The 18,403-nt window shown below is 40.6% G+C and overlaps 1 protein-coding gene across 8 annotated transcripts in view; it reads right to left on the bottom strand.

The window, feature by feature from the left end:
* LOC119493153 (ultraviolet-B receptor UVR8-like) overlaps nucleotides 1-18,403 on the bottom strand; it is a 321,000-nt gene that overhangs the window by 233,193 nt on the left and 69,404 nt on the right. For all 8 annotated transcript variants that reach the window (XM_037778276.1, XM_037778274.1, XM_037778278.1 and 5 more), the window contains one exon: nucleotides 3,266-3,378. In XM_037778276.1, the coding sequence (XP_037634204.1) occupies nucleotides 3,266-3,378 (113 nt within the window). The remainder of the gene's footprint in view (nucleotides 1-3,265; nucleotides 3,379-18,403) is intronic.

Below are 18,403 nucleotides of genomic sequence, written 5' to 3'. Positions count from 1 at the left end.
TATCATCATTCCCCCTCTCTTCAGGCCACCCAGCAGTCATCACAGGACACCCCCATAGTGGTGCAATGTGGAGCTTTCCTCTTTGCCCTTTCTTGGTAATACCTCCTGTGACATACTTGGCTCAGCACCCTTACACAAACACTAACACGCACACACACAAACACACACACTGCTGTTTGACCTCTGAGGTTCAGTGAGAGCATTAAATACCAATTAGGGTTGGGACGGCCCGGGCTGAGTCTGAGGTTGTAGCGGGGCCGTGAGGAGGCCTGTGGGAAGCAACTTATTGGTCCCTGGGCATAAATGTGTGTATGTGTGTGTGTGTGTTTGTGTGTTTGACTACTGCTAGTGCTGGAGTCAAGATTCATACAGTATGTGTGTGTATGTGTGAGAGAGAGAAAGAGAAAGAGAGTTTGTGCAGGATAAGGACATCAATAAAAAAATCTCCCTATAGGCATACTCCTACTTTCTACACACAAGCACAAAAACCACATCTGGATATTTTATTTAATGTAACATTCAAGTCCCCTCTTGTTCTTCTCTCTGCGAAGCCTGTTTATTGGCTCAACTTATTTTCTATTACATCATAGCATTGGATTGTTTCGGCTTGAAATTACATTCTCTCAATTTGCTGCTATCATGTACTGAAGCAGTTTAGACGCTGTGTCTTAATAAATAGCCCTAATGCCTACTGTAAAGCTACAATACCTATATGGCTGAAATGGGAACAGTACAATAAGATGTGATGTAGGTTATTTGTCTCAGTTTAATGTTCAAAATAAAACAGCAATACAGGAGAAAGAATATTAGCAAATGCTCTGAAGGCAGCCCTCTGAGAAATATCCGCTCTCTGCAGTGAATCTTGAGACTGTGTGTGATGATCTGCTGTGGTTATCTGGTGGTTTCAGAGTCATGCCCTTTACTGTCCCTCTGTTATTTACTCACCAGACACACACAGCTTGATAAATGTTTTGTCTGACCTTCTAAATTTGTTTTCCTTCCTCTTAACTGTGATTTTATTTCCCTTGGACAGGCCAGACAGAGTGTGTGTGAGTGTCTCTCTCTTTGTGTGTGTGCATGTGTGTCGTCGTATTTGTCTGTTTGCAAAGAAAAAATAAGGTCTATAACCAGAAAGATAAAATACATCCTCTCCTTATTGCAAATTATTTCCATCAGTTCCTCATTTCAATAAAGAAATCATTGAACAAGCAAAGGAATTGAAAGAACCAGTAATTGCAGCACTCCAACAGCCACTGACCATCCATCTAGTGTGTGTCTACTTCAGTCTGGAAAGAGTTAAAGTCGCCACAGGCCAGAGCAGAGTCAACATCGGCCACGGCTTGGCTGGCCTACCCTGCCAGATCAATATCTGCAAATAATAAATTAGCTCCCCAGAGGGGTCGCACTAAACCTTCAGCAACACTGCCCTGGAAAAGTCCACAATTGGTGTGTGCGAGACTCAATAAGCCAGGTGAATGACTGTGCAGGGGCACATCTTTAGCACTCCATAATAGAAAATTAATGGTGCTCAAATCAGTGCTGAGGGCACCCTGAGGGTTACCTAATAGGCCTAGTTAGAACTGTCATCCCTCCCAGAGTCGCCTAAAATATCACATGCAAACACAGGGAGCCAGGGAGAGAGGGAGGAATGGGGCAGAGATATATGTGTGTGTGAAAGTAACAGGGATTACCACCTTTAGTATTGATTACTTTAGTGAAGTGTTATTTTAAATTTGGAAAAGTGAACAGAAACTAAGAGAACTAATGTAAATATCAAGGTGTCAGTAAAAAAATCAAACTAATAATTTGAATTCATTTAAAATACTTTTTTTTTTTTACTCCAGATTGAACTGAAAGCATCACTGTCTCTTAATACTGTATCTCTGTCACTCATTGTATTAGCCTGCTAGCTTTTTTACCTTAGCATTTACCTGCTTGCAAGTGTTTTATTGGCAGAAAACACAGAGCCTGAAACTAACTCCTCTTTCCAGCCATATTTGAATATATTTTAATTCCCTTCGGTAAAAGACAAGACTCAGCACATTTTTATTAAATAACACAAAGATTGCATACTGTTAATTTAACATTAAACTATACAGTATGTTTAAAATGCATTTTCTTGTTTTCTTGTTCCACTAGTATTTTTACTTTATTTAATTTTGATTCAGATTCAGGATTACTTTTTGTCCATTAGATTTGCATCATTTATTATTTATACTATTTAGTATTTTAATGGTCAGATATGACACAATATTGATCAATTTAATTTTAAGGATAAGCATATGCATCTCCATTACAGTGGCTGTAATACAGTTTCTTATTAGGAGTTAACTGTAGAAAAAATGTACACTTTAACACCTAATCCGACCAGATTATATTGTTTATCGTTTATACTTATTATCCTCGGTTTTAATGACAAGTTGTAGGTCACATGGTCATGCTCAAACCAGGGAAATAACAATAACAATTCAGAGAATTGGTATTGTTATTTCAGTGGAAAATAGTGGAGCAAAACATCATTCAAATCTCCCTTGATTCTGAATATATTAGCCTTATCATCAGCCTATATAGCAAACCCTAAAGAAAAAATAAATACCAGACTAAAATGAGCTAATTTCAATAACACATCCACATTTATGCAGCTAAATAAAAACTGAACTAGTTGCTTATGAAAAGTCATCTAAAGTTTGTGGAGGGAAAAAAAGTAAATGTTGGAAATACTAAGTAGATGATCAAATACAATGTGTAAATATGCAAGTTTATCATGTTGGCTGTGTTCAAGCATAAACGTGTCCAATCCAGAGGGTTGTTTAAAAGCAGATCTATATGCCCAACAGGCTGGTAATGAGCCTTAAAAGCACATCTGATTACTTATTCCAGCTGGCTTATTCCCCTTCTCCACAAACACAACTATTGGATTCAATAAACATACTTCATATTGATCCTGAGCCACCCGGCAGCACATGCAGCTCTCTTAACCGCTCTCAACAAGATTTATTGCAACTTTGCATGCCGAGCAGAACCGAAGAGACACGCAAACACGAGCATGTGCGCACACACATGCTTACGTTTAAACGCCCAGCGACTTCTCATCAATGTAACGCGCGCACACATGCACACAACCTTTCGATCTTTCCCCTGACCTTAATTTGCCTATGCAGTAACATCAGGGGGGTTGGGATGTGTGTGGGGAGGGGTTTGCCTCCTCATCTCTCCTCCTATCCCCTCTTTAGTGAACTGTCTGCTGCGTTGACACTGAACTTACCCACATGCCGCCACGCTGCCGTCCTCCAGCGCAAACAGAGTGTGTCGCTCTCCGCAGGCCACTTGAGATATTTTCAGAGATGATGGAAGATTCTTGAACAAACGCGGTGCCAGCTGAAAAAAGAAAAAAAAAAAAAGTTCCCAGTGAGGTGACACTGTATCTCTTAGTAGCTCTGTAGTTAAGTTGGTATACTCCATCAGCCTGGCTAACATCCCGAAGACAGGCACAGCTACAGTAGATCCTCTCAGCGTAGATGAAGACAGAACAACGTGAACAACAGAGGGAACAAGAAAAGAAGCAGCATACTCCTTTATGGCGCTGAGCTGTGTAAATCTGATGTTTTTAAGTCCCTGTGTGTATGTCTGTCTGTCTGTCTGTGTGTGTTCATGCCAGTGCCACAAAGAAAAAAAATGAAACAGCCTATGAGAAGAAAAGAAAGCCTGGTTCCTCATCATGCGCTTGTTAGCTTGTCCAATCTATGGCAATCAGCACAGTCCCAGGGGTTGAAAGACACGAGATGCCGGGGAAAGGGAAGCCGAGGCTGAGGAAAAGATCAATACTGCACTGTGAAACAAGAAGTGTGGGCTATTTACTCTCCATTGATCTGATGATGCTGGAGAAACACCTCACTCGGCTATTAAATTGAGGGTATAAGTCTACTGTGGAGGGCTTTTTTTTTTATTCCCCTCTCCTTTTCTTTCTCTCTTTCTTCACCCCAAGGTCAAGAAAAAGCTAAAAACATCCACAAACAAACAAAAATGGATTGCTTGGGCCAGGGAAAGTAATTAATCTGTATTAAAATGCCAGGGGAACAGGCACTAACTACCCATCTTAAGTGAAGTTTTGCTCAGAGCGACAAGAGACCCATGGCAGCATAGGATGGACTACTAGAGGACACAGTGATAAATACAAATAGACTGCTAGCAGTAGGCCAGCAGAGCTTCACTGGAGCTACTTTAACTGAGGATTTCCACCTGCATGACACAGCAAAGGAGAAGAAAAACACTGAGCAGAAAGTAATGCAGGCCTTTATGCAGCAGAGCAGTGGCAGGTACAGTATATGATGGATAGATGTTATCTTCTTGTGCACAATAATGCAAACTATTAACAAACTCAAGGCAGAAGAATGCAGGTCCAAGAACAAAGATTTTTTTTTTTCCGTTTGGTGTTTACTCCTGATGATTTAAGACTTTTACACACAGTTTTGTTTTGTGTGTGATTAATTTGCACGTCAATATATTTTTTTCTGACTGTTGTTTTTGTCATGAGTACTTTCACACAGGAAACAAACATTACGTTTTTGTAGTTGGTCCTCTGCCTGCGCAAATCGATTCGTATCTTTTCTTGAAAAAGTGTTGCAACTGTTGGTAAATAGCACCGCTGCCGGTATGAATAGTTTCCATGTTGTTTATTCGTCATGCCCCCGGTGTGTAAAGGCCTTCAGGAAATCTATACGTCTTGTATTTTGAAGTTGCTTCATTTCACTAAAGCATAATATGGCCATACAATGCTGAGAGCAACTATGTTATGGTAGAATGAGACCACTGTGCTGGAAAAAGGTTTTTACAACCACAATGACCTAAAGTTGAAGGGTCATCACTGAATCACAGGACATTCAATCACATTCATTGATTGCCATTTCGAGTCACTGAAAGGACTACCACATCCTAACCATGTCAAGTGTGTAACAGAAGTCATTTTCTAACATGTTGACATTATATTTTATGCAATTCTACAAAGCTATTAAAGGTGTTTTTCAGTCAGTGTGACAAGGCCTATAGATATATATAGGTACAGCATGAAATCACTGTAGTTTCATACCCAGTTTGATCTAATACAATAGTTTATCACAGAGACTTTATGATGATGCAGAGAGCTCCATACAGTACAGTACTGTAGAAAAGAAACATTGCACAGACAAAGTTTTTGCATTTACAGAAACAAAAAATTTCTTTTTTTTTAAAGTCATCAATTTCTACGGTCATCTGGGATTGGTTGTAAAAGTAAATAATCATCAAAATATGGTTTATATTGTGAAAAAGTGGTGATGCTGTATTATATAAAGTACATTTATATGGATAACTGAAGCTAAAATGGCCCTTACACAGCAGAGGATGAAAATAAAGCCATAGAATTCATCTCTGGTTTCCCAAAAATGTGTCCAGTGGTGGCAGAGCTGCTGACATCCAGATATTTCTCATGGTGTGAAACTCTTTCCCTCCATGTCTGTCTTTGCCTTTCTTCTACTCCTCAGAGGAGTAGCCTTATTGACTGTGTGGCTGTATTACAACAAGCAGTCTCTAATGACTCCCTGAAGACCTCTCTATCCCTACTGCCCGCCCGCCCTCCGTCTCTCTCTCTCCCTCTCTCCCTCTCTCTCTCTCTCTCTCTGTGTGTCTCGCTCTCTATGTCTCTCCTTCTCTGCCTGCTCTTCAGGCTCCAGTTCAGCAGCTAATTAACCCTCTCTAATAGCGTAGATTACATTAGCTTTGAACGGCTCGCACCCTCCACCGGACTCGCACTGCCACACAATGAACCCAGCCTTGCTTTACAAATCTCCCCCTTCACAAGAGCACAATTATGAATTCAAACAACTTCTTATCCACACTCACTCATCCAGGGACAGAAGCCCTCCTCTTCAACCACCCCGCTCCTCCCCTGCCACCCACCTCCCAGGCCTTCACGCAGGGAGTAATGAGAGAACTGAAGAGAGGAGACCACACAACAAGATGGCCATGAAGGGGAGAGGGATATCGAGGGGGGGGAGAGGAGGGGAACCCCTGTTGGGTAAATCAGAGAGGTCACTATAGGTGTTTCATTGGGTGAGGCTACAGAACCCCAGTGATAACCCTCCATCTTAACATTCCTATTCAGCACAGAATGGAAACTTAATTACTGTGGGTGGATAGAGGGAGAGGGGGGAATACCAGGACCAAATGGAGGTTTATGCTTTAAGTGGTCAAAGAGAGGGAATTAGACGCAAGAATGAATGACTTAAGCCAGTGGAAGCTGTTTTCTACACATTGACAAAATGGCCTGGGAACTCAACAGCTTAATGAAGACTTAAGAAATATGTTTTTTTTAGGGCTGTCAATCGATTAAAATATTTAATCACGATTAATCGCATGATTGTCCATAGTTAATTAATCTCAAATTAATTGCACATTTTTAATCTGTTAAAAATGTACCTTAAAGTGAGATTTATCAAGTATTTAATACTCTTATCAACATGGGAGTGGGCAATATGCTTGCTTTATGAAAACTTATGTACATATATACAGTATTTATTATTAGAAATCAATTAACTACACAAAAAACAATGACAAATATTGTCCAGAAACCCTCACAGGTACTGCATTTAGCATAAAACAATATGCTCAAATCCTAACATGGCAAACTCAACAGCTGTCAGTGTGTCAGTGTGCTGACTTGACTATGACTTGCCCCAAACTGCATGTGATTATCATAAAGTGGGCATGTCTGTAAAGGTGAGACTCGTGGGTACCCATAGAACCCATTTTCATTCACATATCTTGAGGTCAGAGGTCAAGGGACCCCTTTCAAAACGGCCATGGAGCGTTATTTAACCTCCTTCCCGACAAGCTAGTATGATATGGTTGGTACCAATGGATTCCTTAGGTTTTTAGTTTCATATGATAGCACTATCTTCACTCTAGCTGAATCCACTACAACCTAAAAATCGCAAGTTGTGGTAATGTGTTAACGCAAATTCGTTTTAACGCCACTAATTTCTTTAACACGTCATTATCGCGTTAACTTTGACAGCCCTATTTTCTTTATAAAGCTGCAGATTGTGACGTATCAGACTACTTGATCAGTGAATCTAATCAATCAGCCATCATGTCTTCAAAACACCCTTCTGTTGGTGGGATGGGAGACTATTACACAGTATTCAGCAGACCGCTTTAAGAATGTAAGAAGATACTGCGGTTGGTTAGTCATCTTTGATGCAATGAAGCTGATCTGTATAACAGCCGCCATTAAACTGCAGGAGTCCAACCACACTGCAAGAGTGTTCAAACCAATGGAGTACCTAGGAGGAGCGGAAAGAAAGAACGCTGAATCGCTGAGAAAAAATACATTTTTTGAATTGGACATTTTTTCCCTCTCTCTTACAGCACTTACACCACTTAGTGGTGTTTTATGAATGATAATGAGATGAGATATAGTTGTGGTAAAAAAAAAAAGGGTAAAAAGGAAATAAAATATGGAACAAATGGATGTAATCTGCTCGGTCTAAATGTAAATTGGTACATTTGTAGTGAAAGGACATTCTCATGTTTCTTTGTCCGAACAAGTAATTTTCCCTACGTCCCTCTTCTGTAAGGCTTGCCGTAGCAGCATTTTCTGCAGCATAGAGCACTCTCCTTTCTATTTCAATAGGACAGCTCATTTGCTAGACTCCTAGCCCAAACTGCTGACTGGGGTTTTCAAGGCTGTGTACTTTGTGTGCGTGAGGACTAGTGTGCGTGTGCACAGGCTTGTGCTAAAAGAGAGAGAATAGGGAGAGAAAGGCATGAAAGAAGGATAAGCAAAATGGAGCGAAAGAGTGGGAGAGAGAACACATTGTATCATTAAGGTACTCAGAGATCATTAGATATATAAGGGCTCTGCTATGCAAGGTCAGGGCTGCTGTGTTTTTCTAGGTCGGCAGAGGAGCAGTAAAACCAGTCTAATCAGCCGCCTCTCTCTCTTCTCCTCTCCCCCGTATCGCTCCTTTCCTCTTCCATCTAGAGGTAGTGTGGATTACAGCCCAGTTTATCCATGCCTCTGTATGTATTTACTAACATTATCAAGGCTTATGAGCCAAGGACACGGTAAACCACACAAAAGGCACAGAAAGGCTTTGAGCTAGATATTGGCCTCATTACGGGGTAAAGTTGTTGGCTCCCTGTCTCGCTCCCAGGACGTACAAGGCTGCTTTAACCGGTGCAGCACGCTGCCTGACTATCCAGTATTTTTCATTAAGGCCACCCTTTAAAGTGGAGTTTAGCAACTGGCTGTCTGCCCCAATAAAGTGTGTGTGCAAGTGAACATATTTTTTTCAGTTATATGGGAAGGACATGGATTTTATTGAGAGGTAAATCCACTTTGTATAAAAGTAACTGACCATCTCTGTTTTTTCAGACACCCAGGCCAGCGCTGATTATTGAAACTTTTCTGATCCCAACCAAAATGTGCCTCCAGCACCAAGTATTGAAATCTGTCAAGCTGACTCTGAATGTCTGGTCAGGTGTGAGATCTTATTTACTTAATCCTCAATCAGATAGATGGATATTTTAATCATAATGTTTGCCAATCTTAGACTATTTTCTTGAGGCAGTTCTTATATGGAGGTTTGTTTTTAGATAACATTTAATATTATTATAATGAAAATAAAGAATGAATGGTTTGTATTTCTTAAGAGATATTTATTCAATCTTATGTTTCAATTAGATTTTGAAAAAATTAATGTGAAGAACAAAACTCGGGTAATGTATCAGTATCAAAACATTTCAAATAATACCTAGCCATCACCCAGCTGTTTAAAGGTCTTACACACCAAGTCCACATTTTTCATATGCGTTTTTTTAATCCGTCATCCGAAAAAAAATGTTACGCACAGAAACCTTGCACACTTAGTCCTACAGAACTGAATTAATTTTGTGGGTGCAATGGGTAGTGCTAGTCCCAAACGCAAAAAGCCATAGTTTAGCTGCCTATAGCACAATCACTCCTGTTCAATCTTTCGTACATCCTTTATTTAGTGACCATCCCTGATTCCAAGCTGTTCTGCAATCACCTGCCACAATATATCTTTAAATTACATATCTCTGTATACTTTTATTTCTTCATCGCAAAGTGCTTTGTGCTGGGAGACGAAGTAAATGTTTATCATGCTATTTTGGATGATGACGTTTGCACGGACGGTGGCTCTGAGTGGTCAAACAACCCTCTTTTTTAGCTTTTGACAGATGCCAAAAAAACGCAGAAAATTGAACCTGTTTCGAAAACTTTAATGACGGACGACAGTTTCGTACTCGGTGCGTAAACGTGATTGACACAACGTGAGGTCGTATTTATTTCAAAACGTGCAACAATTTTGGACAAAAAATATGGACTTGACTCCACCCCTTCACTCCTCATGTGACTGAGGTCCTCCCAAGTCCACGGGAGGACAAACCGCCGCTGGCCCTGGATGGCAGGGAGGCAATGCCGTTGGTAATGCAGCGTGTTCATCAAGATAATGATGGATAGCCTTATCCTTATCCATCCTCGGCTTTATAGAGATGAATGTCCTGCTTGGCTTCTTACTCAGCACTTTGGCCTTTCCCCCGCTCATTGTGCACTTTATCACACAAACACCCTCACCCAGCCTAAGATGGAGATTAGCAAAGCCTGTCTGGAAAATGGACCCAACTAAAGCCTATCAATCAAACTCGCTCCAGGCCAATCAAGAGAGGAAAACACATGTCCATAAAGCACCACCATACACTCTTTTCCAGTGTGAATTTTGTAACTAGAATATCAGAATAGGGGAGTGATGGAAGGGCATTTGTGTGCTTGGATGGGATGAGATGAGAAGATGAAGAAGAAAAGTGCAAGAGAGAGAGAAACAGTGTGTAAAAGAATGCCTCTCCTGCTCTCGACCGTCTCATTAGGCTAATGTTTTTTTATAAGGCACTTCAAATGTCAAGGCATTGGTGGATTTAGTGTAAACTTAAATTCCATTACCTGGCAGGCATTAATTGCTAACTGAGCCCAGGGATCTTTCCCCTGGGGCCTCTATGTTTCCTCTCTGTCATCTGGCTAACTATTCTGTCTAGACTAACTTAGAGCACCATAATCCACCATGGGGATCAATAAACTGCACATAATTCAGCTCCAATAATGAGCTTTCACTTCAACAAAAGCGCCAGCCCACTTCCCAAGGAACCGGCAGGGGCGTAAAATGATAATGTAATTATTAAAAGGACAGACAAAATGAGTAAGCACTTTCACACAGAGAGGGAGGGCGAGCCCGGCCTCAATTAGACACACTTAAAGCTATCATTGTTATTCGAGACAAAGCTAATCAAGGAGGAGATACAGGGGCATCCATTTCAGCAGGTAATGGAACGACGCTGGCTGGCTCTCCCATTTCCCCAGGCTCATGATGGTATAAAGGCTGCCCTGCAGTCATGCGTGAGTGGGCACTCTTTAATGGAGTGCAATGGATGTGGTTTCATCCACCAATCAGAGATACAGGAGGAGGTGACTTGGAATGGAGAAGTTTAAGCTCCACATTCCCTAATAGCAACACATAAAATCATAAGTGTGAGGGATTATTTTACAACCCCTAGTTTCCATTAGTAGTTCAGAAATATAAAAGTTACATTCCGTATGTGTCACAGCTATTGAAACAACTTGTATTCAGCAACAAAGATTTAAATCTCAACAATGTTTTGGGATGCACTGATACCGAATCAGATATCAGGCCGATACGGACCCAAATAGCTGGATCGGATATCGGTGACAATGGGGCCGATCTATTGAATTCCAATCTATATTTATATACATTATATACTGGAATAATTCCTGTTGAAGTTTTGACCAATTTGTTGCTGCATTAAAAAGGTTAACACTTGAATTATTATTATATTAATTCCTGTTAATTTTGAAGATTTGTTTTGCTTGTGAAAAAAGTATTATTTTAATAATAAATACGATTTGTGTTATGTTATCTATGTATTTATTTGTTACATTTTGTTTTACAAAATTAAGAACGCAATGTTTAAGCAGGCCCGATGTTGTCTTACCTCACATATAAGAATGATCCCAGTCACTTCCACACAGTGAGGCACACAGCTTATTAATTAAAGACTGGTAACGGATCGGTACTCGGTATCGGCCGATACCCAAAGCCCAGGTATCTCTATCAGTATCAAGACTGAAAAAGTGGGATCGGTGCACCCTAACAGTGCTATTGCATTTTATTCATACACTATCCTTGCTATTGCTTCTATAGATCAAACCAGCACCTGCCTTTTAGACCAGCATGAGAGATGTGGTGTGTGACACAATAAGGTTTAACAAGGGGCCTTATCTGCTAACTACCGTTTCTCCAATTATATGCATCCTTGAACTCCAGTGAAATCAAGAAAAGCTAGTTTGTGTTTTTTTACACCCAAGCGCTCCTAATTCATCTGCAGGCTACAGGAGGTCCAGGGCGGATAAATCAGGCCTTTACGGAAGGGTTGCTCCCACTGTTTATCTGCTGGTGACATTTGCCGCACAGCCCCAACCGCACCATAATTACCCCACTTATTCACTAAACAGGAATCATGCCTGGCAGGAACCCCCTGCCACAAAGGTTGCAGGACTTAAGGCAATATTCTGTCTCCAGAGTTCAATGGCCCTGGCTTCATGAAAGGCCTCCATTCATTTGGACATCAGCATGGGTTCACTTCAGCGTGGTCTAACAGAAGACGGGGGCTAAACTGACTCGCCTCAATAGCCGCAACAAAGAGCATCATGGCCGCTGATGATGATGATGAATTTACAGCCGACTGCACATGCTTCCCTAACACACGGCACACCTTGGCACACTTCGAATGTCACAGTTCCCATAGAGGACTGGCATTTGGAGTGGCTTCTCCTGCCCCTGGAGCCAGCACGCTGGGAGTGGAGAACTATCCATCTCCCGATGAGGTAGACTGTCAAAGGAAAATGACACGCGGAAAAAATACAACGCACGTCTCAATGATTCTATTTACTGCCCATTATTGAGTATTTATTGTGTGATTACTTTGTAAATGACAGTATAATCCTGTATTAGGACAGTATCCTCTTTTTTTATCTCCCAATCACTGCCATTTCAGATGACTTATTGCTCATATCACTCATTGTCTTGAGAACACACCCAAATTCAGCTTAACTGGGGAACTGCCAATTAAAAACTAGGGAGAGTGTTTCTTGTTGTGCAACTCTTTAGCTGCATGGAGTTCTGCATAGTCTTATCTGTCAAAGACAGTCAGCACAGATGGATGACGAGTGACAAAGGGATTTTTGGTTGAGGTTACGCAGTAATGAGTGTCACGTGACTCCCACATTCAAATTTCAGCGTGCCTCTCCTGATCCTAAAACTGCAATCAACACTGAGCCATCTGCAACACTGCAAATTAACATAATTGGTGTACATTACATGCTTATAGAGAGTACATTTTCATCCACTATTCTTTCGCCCTTAACAAGATGAGCTGCGGAGATACTGGGAGAGCAACGCCGTTGATTAGACACAGATAGTGGGAGCAGACAGCGAGACTTGTTGTCTTGGTGGAAATGGATGAAGTGACAATCAGGGTTTGGTGAACGGCCAGGTGCGAGGGCCAGAGTGCAAGTAGGCCAGTGTGCGTCTGACACAAGCACCTTCCCTACACCTGGAACTGGGGCCGAGGTGATCGACAGCCTGGCCATCTTGTCAGACAGCTCACAGACAAAACGCAGGCAACACTTAGGCCTCTTCCAGCTGCTCTACCAGAATAAATTGAACTTGATTAGAATTAATCACGCTCAACCACTTGCAATTTGCAAATATTGAGGAAAATATTCAAGGAAATCTGCTTGGAAGATTGGTGAACAAAGGAGGAAAACTCATAGTTTTGACAATGTGCCTCGCACATGCTGCATTCTTCTAGCTACAGTAAAAAGACAGATGTAGACATTTGGATGTGCAACTGAGAAGCCACCATTTCTACGCAGAGTGCATTTCAAATGTTGGCTATGATGGATTGTATGAATTAGAAAAGTTTCAGCACTGGTCAAGGGTATACTGCGTGTGCATCAGCTGAAGTTATCTTCTAGCTGATTATACAGTACAATACATTACAGTCTCAATTGCCCACTTAGCAAAAGCATTGGGAGTTTTGTGCTGACAAATTACCAGTTGCAGTCCGACGGAATGCACACACATGGTGCACACGGGTGGTAGCGACACACAGGCAGCGCCACTTACCATATTATAGGTTTCATGAAGCTGTACGTCAAGCAGCCGCACCAAGAAGGTGTAAGAGAAAATTGTCATGATAGAGTCGCGTTAATAGAATTCATTCCGGATGAAGAGGGGAAAGAAAGTCACCATAAGTTAGCTGTCTCCGTCCCTGTGTACACCATGGAAAGATGAAGTATGCAAACTGCCTGATTTTAAACTTGTATCTAATTGTCTCACGTCATGGGTCTGGGCCAGGGCATTGTTGCTTGAAGAATAAATTGGGTAATTCAATTAAAGTGCTTTCCAAAGACACATCATAAGTGATGGAGAATGACTCTAACCCAGGCCTGAACTCCGTGTCCCCCCCATCGCTCCGCTTGCCTGACAAATGGATGGCGGTGTATAATTGAAACACATTGCTGCCAGCGTAGGTCAATAACATCGCTCTCTCTGCTCACCAGCACCAGATTAACAGACTCTATTTTATCTTCCCTCAGCCTGTCCCAGCTTGACAGAGCGGGAGCGTCAGCTGCTTATCCATAAAAGAGGCCCCTTATCTTGAAAATAAACAAATACATAAAGTGCAACAGCCTGCTGTCTGTCCAAGCAGTTAAGGGCTACTTAGTTTAAGGCAAACATGTGGGCAGTGTTTTGTTTAACACATCATCGTATGAGATGAAGCACAGCTGTCACTTCCAGAAAACCTGGATGGACGGATATTCTCCTCAGTTTAAAAAAAACACTGTTTTTTCCACTGGTCAAACTCTAGAGTCTCAGAAATTAGAATTTCCAAATGAAATTATGTGGAATTTATTTATTTTTATTTTTCAAATTTGTCTTTTTAAAATGCAACCAATTCCCGGTGAAATAACCCTCCAACGTGTCATCATTAAGACCAATGTCATTCAATGTCATCCCCCCGATGTTTGTCTAAAAACAAGGACAAGATGTGTCTTGAGGTGAAATTGCGATGGCGCTAAATAATCATCATTTTTGATTGATAATTAAAACTTCTGTAAGTGTATAATGCAAAGCCATCGCTGTTTATGCATGATAAACATTGAGGATTAATTAGTTTAAGCACAAGTGTAATATAAAGCTAAAATGGGGTGATTATATGTATTTAAGCCCAAGCATAACAAATCTACTGGCTTAAATTAATTTGATAAACAAATGGGAAAAGTAGGGTTAAGGTTCAAGGGTAAAAAAAAACTCCATTATCTCCCACTCCTCACTCTGTGCTTTCATGTAATTATATGTTAGGTTAGACAGAGTTAATTGAATCCGGTCCATTCAATTTGTTTACAGTTTAGCCACAAAGATTGGAAGCAATAATACCTGACTTTCAACACCAGAATAAATGAACAAAAAGCCTCTAAATAAATTCCTATAGGGGACACGACTTTGTGTGGTTGTTTATGTGCTTACTGTAAAGAGCATGCACGTGAAAAACAAGTGTGTATGTATTTTTGTATGGCTTGTGTTTACATATATTCCCACATGGAACACACACAAATTAGCCATGGACGGATATTCAATTAAGTCCTTTGTCAGGGGTCTGTGTAGGGGCGGGACAGGATGCGCAGTACAGTAATCCGTGATGAGCAACAAGGTGGCAGCTCCATTGTCTGTCTGACGGATTGAAATTACTTGCAGGCGTGCTCGACCAACAGATTAGACCACTGTTGGGGGGCGAGATAAGCATGGCAGCCAGCGGTATGGAAGGTACCTCCTCTTCCAGCTCAAACAATGCCTTTAATCCATTCCCTTCTCACAATCAGGTTGTTTGACATGACTTTTCAGCATCCTACACACTCATTGTCTCCCTCTTTACCCTCACCCATTCCACCTTTCTTCAAGGGGAAGGCTTAAAGCGGAAGAGACTTCATCATGTAAATTAATTTGGGCATTATATTAGAAGTCCCAAAGCCAATGTCGCAGAGACTTTCACTGTACCTCTATCAAATGAACTTCAGTTTCACTTTTTTTTTCTTCATGTCCTATTTGGCTTTCAGTCTGAGTAACTCGCGGCCAGATGAGTTATATGGCAAAGCACAATTTTGTGTTTAATTCATTGCTCACTGCCTGCTTGTCTGCCAGCCGCGAGGCTCTGTCCTTCCTGCCAGTACTGTACTTCTTCATAGTATTTTATTATTGAATCATGACCTTGGCGGGATTGCTTTCAGTTAAATGAAATCACAACTCTATAGATTCACATTGCAGAAGGGCTGACCTTAAAAGCTGCCAAAAGAGGATTCAACAAGTATGTTAAAACCAATATGGCTGAAAAGTCCTTGACACCACAGAGAAATCATCATTGTAAAAATATAATACTGCCTCTCTTTAACTAAATATTACATAGTGTTTCTCTAACTAAAGCATATATACTTCACTTTTGTAAGTTTGTCTGACACCATATACATAATTTACTGTGCTCACAACGCTCAAGGATTACTTCCTTGGTATTACAGTGATCTTGCACATTTTCAAAACTTCTGGATACAAAAAAATTATCTTGTTCAGTATATGTCTCAAGTAATATTAATGACCTGACAGAAATTAGCTGCAAGAAAGTAGAAGTACCTTAGCATGGTGTTACACTTAATACGCTATTTTAAATATGAGGAAGATGAAGACGTAAGCAGCGAATCTACACTCATAATATACTGTAATACAATACATATATCAGTCCTCAATATTAGAGCTGCAACGATTAAATCGATTACCTGTCAATTATTAAATTAATCGGCAACTATTTTGATAATCGATTAATCGGTTTGAGTCATTTTTAAATAAAAAAAAGTCAAAACTCTCTGATTCCAGCTTCTTAAATGTGAATATTTTCTAGTTTCTTTACTCCTCTATGACAGTAAACTGAGTTGTGGACAAAACAAGACATTTGAGGATGTCATCTTGGGCTTTGGGAAACACTGATCAGCATTTTTTCACCATTTTTTGATTAATCGAAAAAAATAATCGACAGATTAATCAACAATGAAAATAATTGTTAGTTGCAGCCCGACTCAATACTCTGAATAACATAGTCCTTATTTGTTAAAAACCCAAACATCTGATCAGAGACATCAGTGTCACCAATGTGAACAATCAGAGCAAGAACAGCACCATATTACAGTTTGTGTTTTGTTTGACTGAATGGCACAGAAGGCAATTTGGATTATAAACAGTTGTATTAAAACAATTAGAAAAACCAACAATGGGAACTATGTTACAACACAGTTTAATTAAAGCACAACATATGTGGTAATAAATAAGTGCAGCGCAGGTTAATGTATGCATCAAATGCACCTGAAGGTAACATACAGTAAATCCTCCAGGACTGTTGATGGATTTAGGTAGAAAAGCTTGTGCAAGTGTATGCCAACAAGTGTTCATGTATGGACCACCTCCTGTAAGCATTGATCAGCCATATCCTCAAACATCTACGCTATGTTGCCAGAAGGTTCCACCAGCAGCTGTTTGTTCCAGGGGCAACTGCCTATTTTAAATTTGCTTAAGTAAAAATGATTATTGCCAATTAGATGCCCATTAATTGTGCAAGCATGGGATGCTGCCAGCTGTTTACAGAGGGGAGAAAAATAGCCCTTCTTATTTCATTTTTCCCTCAAAGCCAACAGCACAGTCTCTCTCTGCCAGCCAAAAAACATACAATTATTACACATACTGTAAATTTAAGTGAGTGACAGAAGAGAGAGTAGTTGCAAATACTGAATACAATAGCTGTAACAGTGTCCAAAATTAACTTTTTGACTCACAAGGGGACTGGTAGATGAAAAAATCCACCGGCCAAGCATATTTTTTACAGGCCAAAATAATAAATTGCTTTTTTGGGTCACATATACATTTGTTTCAGTACATTTCATTGAGATAATAAGGTATAATAAGACCAGTGTAAAATCTGAAAGCAAAATAATTTAAATATATTGACAGTTAATCAATACAAGCCTGAATATTAGGCTTGGGTGGTATCTAATTTTTCATACCTTCCTGACATTTCCCATAGAAGCTACTATACGGTATGTGACCGAATTTGTGTTAAAAAAAAAAAAAAAAGATGAGCAAAAGCACAGAAGGAGCGGCTTGTCACTAAAATTAGAATAGCTGGTCCACCTTAAAGGTCAGCTCACCTTAAGTGAGCCTTCTGAAATTTACTCGCCAAACCGAAAATCTATCCGCATTTGGTGTTAATTTCGGACCCCAGGCTGAAATATTTGCAAAATAAAATGGATCAAGTGCATGTAAAGAGGCCAAAACTGTGGTTTAGGCAAAACTTAAAACAGTGACCAAATGAATGAGTTATACCTGCTGAGTTATACCTGACGAGACACATCTGGAACCCAGAAAAAAGAAGTTTGTTGATATGTTAAAAAGTCACAGGACAAGAAGACGCTACTGTGATTGATGCACCGGGCCAAATTGGTGCCTACCAAAGTTTCCAATAGCAGTAAAAAAGAGAGCTAACAACAACGTGCATTCACTATATCAGGATTACCTCCTTCAATGTAGAAATCCAAACCATTATCACCATTAAACTGCATGAACAACTGTGAAAAGTGAAAACTTTTGGATGAAGCCTTTAACCTACCTAAGCAGACCTTTATAGCTATACAGTGCTGACCTGTTGCTGAGTTTGTGATGAATGGTTGTCAGCTGCTCTGGCAATCTGGACGGCTTTAATCTGACCCCACAACAATAGCCCAGGACCCTCAGCTTGTGCCCCAAACTGGCAGAAAGAGCTGAATTTAGTCTTTTCAATGGTTAGCACCTGACCCAGGCACAGCCTGCTGAGTCTTAAAGCAGCACACTTTTATTCCCACAAGCCCAGCCTCTGCTCAGCCTTAGCTTAGGCTTCCAGGAAGAAGCATCTATTGCAGGTGTCATTAGTTTACCTCTGACCCCTTCTCTGAGCCGACCCTATTAGAGGACTAGAGACTGGACGCCACCTGTCTCACCTCTGAAGATGGGCGCCGAGCTAGCTGATGCTGCAATTGTGAGTAGACTAGAGGGATAAATAGCATTCAAGCTGCCATGCGAAGCCCCGCAAAAGACTGCAGAAAAGATAAATGAATGTTGAAATCGAGGAAAATTATTCAACCATTTACAACCCCTGCTAGCACATCACTGTTATTCTATTTGTCTTTCACCACTTA

This window comes from Sebastes umbrosus, chromosome 8 (assembly GCF_015220745.1).
Source record: "Sebastes umbrosus isolate fSebUmb1 chromosome 8, fSebUmb1.pri, whole genome shotgun sequence".
Taxonomy (NCBI): Eukaryota; Metazoa; Chordata; class Actinopteri; order Perciformes; family Sebastidae; genus Sebastes; species Sebastes umbrosus.
Note: the sequence above shows the minus strand (reverse complement) of the source record. Positions and strands in the feature narration are given on the sequence as shown.